Source organism: Pholcus phalangioides, unplaced genomic scaffold (genome assembly GCF_987345545.1).
Source record: "Pholcus phalangioides strain wild (caught in Gottingen) unplaced genomic scaffold, Ppha-v1.0 ptg000007l_1, whole genome shotgun sequence".
Classification (NCBI taxonomy): domain Eukaryota; kingdom Metazoa; phylum Arthropoda; class Arachnida; order Araneae; family Pholcidae; genus Pholcus; species Pholcus phalangioides.
Genome location: NW_028301600.1, coordinates 62,206,543 through 62,214,768, shown reverse-complemented (window position 1 = coordinate 62,214,768; position 8,226 = coordinate 62,206,543). Strand labels below are relative to the sequence as shown.

Here is an 8,226-nt window from a genome sequence, read left to right as displayed (position 1 = left end):
GAATCTCTCTCGCGCGATTTCAAAAATTAGGCAATAAGAAGAGCGATTCTTGGATTTTCAGTAAATAAATTTTGTCTTTGGATTCAGAATATTAATTTATTAATGTTCATGTTTTTTCACAAAAGTTCGCAAAAGCGCATTTGTGTTACTTGATTGAATAAGATTTTTCTTCAAATTATTTTTAATAAATTTATGTAGAATTTTAAGGCAGTATATGATATGTATTTCTAAATAACGAAATTAATTATTTGAAGGGCAGATACTTTTTCCAAAACCCATAGGAAAAAATGTAAACTGGTGTGGCCACTATGGGGGGAGGGGCACGCTTACCCTTCAAAGAAGAGTTACATTGATTTGATATATTTACTCTCATCAGGACGGTTTTATTTGGGAAATTCTCTCGCGACATCTTAAATAATCAACGTTACCCCCCTCCCCTAAGGGGGCCGTGACCAATACTTTAGGAACCAGTGTATCAAGATAATAGAGAGAAAACTCTTTTCAGATAGTCGCATTTTAAGGGCGGCAAAATATTATTTCTGGGACCGAACCCTGAGTGTATGCATAGAACTTTCTTCAATTTCATTTGTTATATAAAAACGTTTAAATGGTCCGGAATTCGGTGAAAACAATGTAATTTGTAAAGCACTTTGAAAGCCACCGTGAAAATATCGTGGAAACCACTTCAGTAAAACGTAAAGATTAAAATTAAAATTAGAATAGTTGTAATGATGACAATAGAAAGGCCTGGGGGAATTCAAGATTGAGGGCATAAATTAATCTCGGCTTGGCCAGTGAGGCCAAAAGGCATTCTTTCCTTTTTAGCAAAACTCTTTCACACGTGAACACGATGACATGAGTCTGCCCTCATCGACCGCATGGCATCATGATGATGGGGATGATGGTGGCGCTGCGCATGCTCTTCCTCAGCCCCCACAAAGATCGATCGCTCGTCTTATGTTTTCCTCTTGCAAGGCGGCCCGCAAGTGAAACCTATTCTTGGGCGCCATGTTCACTTCTAAACAAATGGCTTCTTTCTAGTACCTAGGTGTACCTAGGTTCTTTTAGAAACCCTTGTCAAGGTCATGCAAATACACTTATTGAAAGAATATTTCTTCTAATGTAAGGTATGTCATTTGCGTAGTTCATTAACAAAAATCGTAAACACGAAACAAGTTCTTCTTCAACGGTAGCACCTGATGAAACAAGTGACTGAAACTTTCGTCAAGTAAGTAGAGTCAGAAACGTAAAATAAGAAAAGAAATATATCATTTAGTAGGTCTACGATTATACAGCTCAATCAACTTCAATTTTGCGACAATGATCTCACAATCCTTAGTCATCTTAATGCATGTCATCTTAATGTGGGCGCTAGGTGTTCATCTCAGTCTACCTGTTGAATGCCGTTAGCAACAAGCTGTTGATAGTTTTTGCGATGCCAAGAAAGTCAACCAAATAACGCGAAAGATTTCAAAATTTTCTAGCTAGGTTATTGTTTAACAATAACAAATCGTTAGCCATGATGAATCATTTTCAATTTGACGTTTCTCGTCGATTTTCCATCAGTAAACAATTTAATTTATGTTTATAATTTTAACTTCAATTATATGAAGTTGAAACTTTTTTGCTTCTTTATGAGAATGTCATCCTTAATTTTAGTTGGTTCATGAGTATTTCAAGTTCTAAATGTGTTTTTGGACGTTTTCACACATAACTTATTTATTTTTTAATTCAAAGGAAATAAATGCGCATGTACTATCCTTTGATACCCCAATCACGTTCACGAACATTTAGTAAATACGTCACCAATGGGGATGCCACATCGCAAAGAGGCATTATTTTTCAATTTATGTGAATGTAGCATTTACTATAAATTGTCTTCAGAAATTTTGCTGAATACATACATATAAAAATGGTGTGAAACTTTTCGGAATATTAACTAAAAATTTCGATGGAGTTTTCTTTTTTTACTGCAATTTATTTTCAACATATACCAGTAATATATATTTATAATATCGATGAAATGAAGTATACCAAAATAAATGTTATAAACATTATACTAATACTATTTATTAGTATTAACATTACCGTTTTAATATGTTATCGTATACTATTTAAACATTATATTATATTGAAATGAGCTTGACATCCATTTTATAAGCAGTTTACACACGTTAAAAATCTGAATTTGCAAAGGTAGCTATTTTATATCCGAGCCAAAAGTTTTTAATTGCTATCTGATCAGTATTTTTTAGTTTATAAAGTAAAGGATGATTTTTTAAGTGACTTCATTTTCAATTCCTACGAAAATTCAGTTTCTACTTTGGTTATAATTTCAAAATCTCTCTTATTAGAAAAAATAATTCTGAAACAAAAATCGTACAAGATTAATTCATATTCTATAAACTAAAGTGAATAAACAGTGTGATTAGGAAGTGCGTATTTTCATTTATATGCAGCGTATTCATTCTTATCGTTATCCTTTAAAACAGTGGTTTCCAACCTTTTTTGTTTTTTTGCCATTCCCCACCTGAAAATCTTGTGAAATCCTGATGGCCCCTTTGACAGACACGTGCGTAGGTTGGGGGTTATGGAGCCCATGGAACCCAGTCCCCAGATGATCCAAAATTGAAAAAAAATTCCATGAAGTCCATTGTTCAGTAAGTCATACTGTGGTATCTCAACTCAGAGTGGCACCTTAACGGTTCATTTCTCTCTCTCTCTCTCTCTCTCTCTCTCATTAAATAATAATTTTCATTGATACTTAGATTGTTTCCTTATCATTTTTATTATATTTATCAAATATGAATTTTCATAATTCCTGATTGCTGGGTCGTGGGCCCCACGTTGAGAATCCCAGTGTTAGAAGTAACTTACAATTTCGAAAAAATGTTTCAAAAATCATGTCATTCCTACATTTCAAAAATCAAAAATATTTTCATTTAATGAGCTACAAAATTTAAATTTCTATGCGGGTTTCAGCCCCACAGTTTTTTTATTCACATCTACTGAAAAAATTCCCATACACTAGCAGGACCGGAACTAGAGGGGGCAAGGGGGATCAACTGCCCCGGGCGGAAAAATTTAGGGGGGTGGCAGTTTTAGGTGGGAACAAAGAACACCATTATAGAATTATCGAATTTTGAAGTTGTGGGGGTAGCTGAATCATGTTTGCCCCGAGTGGCAAAAATCCTAGTTATGGCCCTGTACACTGTCTGTTACACAAAAACATCCATAATTTTAAGACCGAAATTGACTGAGTAACGACACGTTATGCTTTGAACTTCATAAATTTTTGGCACATTACTTATGAGAAAAATGTTTTATTCCAGCCAAGCTTTAAGGACCACACAAAAATGGCCATCTAATAACCATATGATTTTCATTTCTCATAAAAATGTGCTTCAACTTTGAAGAGCTATAACTCGACTAGCTTTGGTCATGCAACTATAGGTTTATTTTCTGTTAACATGGTCATTGCATGAAGATTGGTTCAATAAATAGAACCCGGCGACCGTATAAAAATTTAATTTCATATTTAAGAAATACAATTTGTTTTTTACTTTAAAGTATTATAGGATGATTGGTGAACAACATTTGAACTATTTTTCGTTACTGTCAATTTCCTCTAAGACACGGTTAAAGAAATAGCCACTAGACAACGACAAGAGTAGACACCCTGTATATACACTTTTTATCGTTTGAGTATAAACTCAAATATAAATGTTGTAGAAGAAAAGACAAATTTAAATTTTGAAGTTAATTCTATAAACATGGGCAACAACCTTATACTTACAAAAAAAAGTTAAAAAACAATTAATATTACATTTTTAAAATAGTTTAAAATACTCTATCTTGGTCAGACTTTTCCAAATTTCTAAACAATAAATATTCATTTTTGTGTTATGTGAGACAAAGAAGCAAACAAAAGATATAATGATCTTTCAAATATCTTTGAAACGTTCTTATTTTCTTTTCACCTAATTCCTTGGAAACAAAATTGAATACTTTCCAATAATTTTAGTCCTATTTATTTGTATCATTACAGAAATTGAATATGTCTGTAGCTGCTGCAAAAAAGCCTGTCTCATGTGGGAGTGCATCTGTCGGAGCGTCAGAGTCTGTAGATACATCACAATCAAAACCCATCCGCCCCACGTGGAGCGTGACTGGTATGAAAGGCAAAGTAACAGATAAATGTTTGTGGTCTGCATGTAAAGCAATGACCGCTGGAGTACTTTTAATAGCAGTAGGTGCGGGCATGGCTACACTTGGTTTTTACTCTGATCAACTATCTACTGTCGAAAAGACAGAAGGAAATATTACTATCTTTGTTAAAAATGAGAGCAAAGACACACACCTTGGTAGCCTAACATATTTGGGGCCAATTGTTATGGGAGTCGGCGGTTTTACAATAGTAGCTGCTTGTGTTATGACTTTTGAAGCTAGGGACACGGCTGCTAAAATAGTTCCAGTTTGGTTTAGACGAACAAGGATTCACGTTGTCTCTGGTGGAAGTGGCAGTACACCCTCAGGACGATCCAGCAAATCATCGTGGGAAAGAGCAAATGCACAACCAAGAGCAAGTAATGCAGCTGACACTAGGACAGAAATTACGCAAGCTTTTGTCGATTTCAGTAAATACCTTCAAAATAACATAGACGCGAATAAAATTCTCTCCCGTAAATCACAAATGGATCAAGGAGCTTCACTCAGAAAATGTCCATCAGAACCGAACTTGAACAAATTACTCAGAGGAAAGGGAGACGATAACTGTCCGGAATCTATTGCATTGCTGGAAGCAAGCACTCCACAACCGGCGCAGAGAGCTACTTACGTAGCTGGTTTGAAAGCTATGACAGGGCCATCAAGACCACAATTGCTTTCCGTCGCTCCAAATACATACCGACAAGCGGTGTCTATGGATTGCCCAATACCCGTTAGCATGCAGGATGAAGAGGGCAGCAACAATCAGCCGGCTGTGACTGCCCCCAGTGTACCAATATTGACAGCTGACGGTACAGCGGTTCAAACATTGATTTTGCAAACCTCGTGCACTACAAGTTCTAGTGGTTCAATGTCCGTGGACATTTATTTACCACAGGGTAACGTGACTTTGCGTGTATACGATGAAATGAAAGATGCCGCGAAAAGATCTCCTCTTTTGGCGAAAGATTCAGATGAAAGTAGATCAGTACGATTTAGCGAGCAGAGTGACGTACGCTCTTTCGGAGATGAAGAAGATTTCGCATACGTAGAAACTGATGATAGCGTATTTATAAATCATGATAACAGAGTGACTGCACCTAAAATAGTCTTGGAAACTCTAGATAATGAACAGCCAAATAACATGATTGTTTCGGATGCTAATGACAATCTTTCACCCCCGATTTCATACGGAGAGCAGTTATCAACAGAGGATTGGGTAACATGCGTTGGGACTTCTCCAACTCGAGAAGCTTCTATCGATTCTTTAGAAATTAATTTTTCGCAGGATAGCCCACGATCTATTAGTTCGGCTACTCCATACTCCTTCGATTACTCGGATTTGGATTCTCCGGGTATGAGCATAACATCTCTGATGTCAAACGTACCATCATCAAAAGTAATGGATCAAAAGTCTTTTTCTCAAACAGACACAAGTTTCATTAATGTGAGTTCCTTGAACTCTTTAGGGTCCTCGCAAGATCTGTATTCCCCTATAGCATTCACCAGTAGTCCTCGAGATAGACAAGAATTCTTTCCTCGAACGGATAGTGCAGTTTCAGATAACAGCTTTTCTCAAGAACTGACAAGATCACTTTCAAAAAGCATTGATGCAGAAGATCAAATGATGTCCGAACAAAAAGAGTCCTATAGTGATGATTCGATCCAGAAATCAGAAAGTTTAAAAACATTCCATCACACGACAATTGATTTTGGAGATTTTTCTACCGACACAGTGAAAAGAAATTCGAATACGAAAAAAACATCTCAAACAACTGATGCAACAGAAAAAGAACAAAATGTCGAACAGAGTGCCAAACAACAGCAACATTCCCTTGAAGGCGGCAATTTTAATTTATCACCTTCAAATTCTTTAGTCGAGTCTACAGACTCCACAAACCCCAGGTATTTGTCTCCACATTTTACGGGGGCTTCTACTTCTTCAGGAAATGCACCTCCTTCTCCTAGATCAAATCCTTTATCACCCAGAAAAGTGCGATCTGAAAGTTTGCCTGAAAGAAGAGCTCATGGTAAAACAGCCAGCCTGAAGAGATTTCCACTTCTTCGACAAGTTGCTCTCGATGCATTTGCTGAAGAAAGTGGTTCCAGCGTGAGAATCGACAAGGCACCTCGGTCTCCGATTCGCAAATCCCCAACCAGTGATTCGTGCTCTTCAAGTCCTTAGGTACTGTGATTCGATATAAGTGATAGTATGTACACATTGACGTTAGCATTCACAAAGTGAAAGCTAACGTGGAACCGAAAGTGCATTCGGTTCACCAATGTTTTTGAGTATTTTCAGAATAAATCTTTCAAAAGTGAAAGATTATCAATGTTCCATGGTAAATATAACCAGCAAAACGAAATTACTTGTCTTTCTAATCTCACCAGTTACCGTGTGTGTTTACAGAATTGTGCATCACGTTCTTTACAATGTAGTGAATTCATCCTTTTAGAAAGTTTTTTTCCTAAACTCGAGTTTGGTATTTTGCTCTGGGTTTGGTTGTCATCAAAGAAAATATTCATATCGAACATATTTTACCGGATGATGTGTATTTGTTTCAACTCATCTTTTACATTGAAAACTTAGGCACTTATTAACGTTCGCACGATATATGCGTTGATACACATGTTGCAAAGTATACATATGTGAAAATGATGTTGTAAACGCTTTGTCTTAATATTTTTTCATTGATTATTCCACTAAACGTGATTTATAATTATCCTGGAAATTTCGATGAGATAAAGTATAAAGAGAAGGCTTTTTTGGGGGCCACAAGCCAAATAAAAAACTTTTCTCAGTACACGAATAGAACTAATTATTCTAATTCCGATGAGACTTTTAATTAATCTTTCAATAGTCGTGGTGTACATACACTCCAAATAAAAATTGGAAGGAAAATGGCAATTTTCATTTAAAGCACATTGTTTCTAATCATATTAACCATATTCGGCTCATCTGACATGTGCAGAGGTATTATAATGTATGACTATGATAAAAAGAATACTAATGAAGTCTCAGTATAGACTACAGTATGTTATACAGGGTGCACAGGTAACAGGGCATATGGTATTTTACTAATGAACCGTTGATCCTAGAGGCATATTTTCAATTAGAAAAAGTATCCAAATAATGTGTAGTATGTAATTTATGTTGCAAGGGGTTTTGTATAGTCATTAAAATAAAAATGTTAACTTTTTATACGGACACCTTTTTTTTATACATAAATCCAATTGGAAAGTTGTTGCCCTGTTTGTCCTGTTGCCAACAAAAATAATTCTAATTTCTAAGTGCAATATTCACTGAGATATTTGAATTGGAATATCTCAGTGAATATTGCACTTTCGAAACGTAGAATATTTTTCTTTTCTTTCAATTTTCGGCATAGGGCAACAACTTTGTAATTTGGTTCTTCAACACAGTGTTCGTATAAAAAGTTAACACTTTTATTTTAATAACTATACGACCTCTTGCAACATAAATGACATACTACACGTTATTTGGATAATTTTTCTAATTGTATGCCTCTAGGCTCAACGGTTCGCCAGTGAAATACCATACGTCTTGTTACCTATGCACCCTGTATATAGTATAGTATAGATTATATTATGTATGGCGTGGTTTTTGTACTAAACTGATTAATTTTTCATTTACTATGTTCAAAATTCCAAATACGCTGGCACTTGATGAAACAAACACACGTGAATATCTTTTTAATGAAGATGCGAAACCAGCAAAACCAAAAATCAAACTTATACGAAAATTTCTTTGCCTAATATATATTTATTATTGTTATTATTTTGTATTTTCTGAAACATTTAAATTCAGGTTAAAAGAAGACGCATTTTAAATTAATATGAACGCACTTTTATCAGCATGGATAGCATTGCATAATAAAGAAAAATCGCTTACCCCCTTGATCTCTTATTGAGGCATATTTAAATATACATCAAACTTAAACTGCGTCTTCCAGATAACTGATACTCGTTCTCGGTTTCGGTGATTTCTAACGTAGATTT

General features: G+C 35.3%; 1 protein-coding gene across 2 annotated transcripts; it reads left to right on the top strand.

Annotated features, from left to right (window-relative positions):
* Positions 1–992: 992 nt before the first annotated feature.
* On the top strand, positions 993–7,660 carry LOC149085602 (uncharacterized). 2 transcript variants are annotated; one of them, XM_089233740.1, is made up of 2 exons: positions 993–1,127; positions 4,049–7,660. In XM_089233740.1, the coding sequence occupies exon 2, from the start codon at positions 4,058–4,060 to the stop codon at positions 6,389–6,391; it is 2,334 nt and encodes a 777-aa protein (XP_089089866.1). In that variant the 5' UTR covers positions 993–1,127; positions 4,049–4,057; the 3' UTR covers positions 6,392–7,660. The 2 variants fall into 2 exon arrangements, with proteins under 2 accessions (XP_089089866.1, XP_089089865.1); XM_089233739.1 differs by having other exon boundaries at positions 993–1,228.
* Positions 7,661–8,226: the final 566 nt, after the last annotated feature.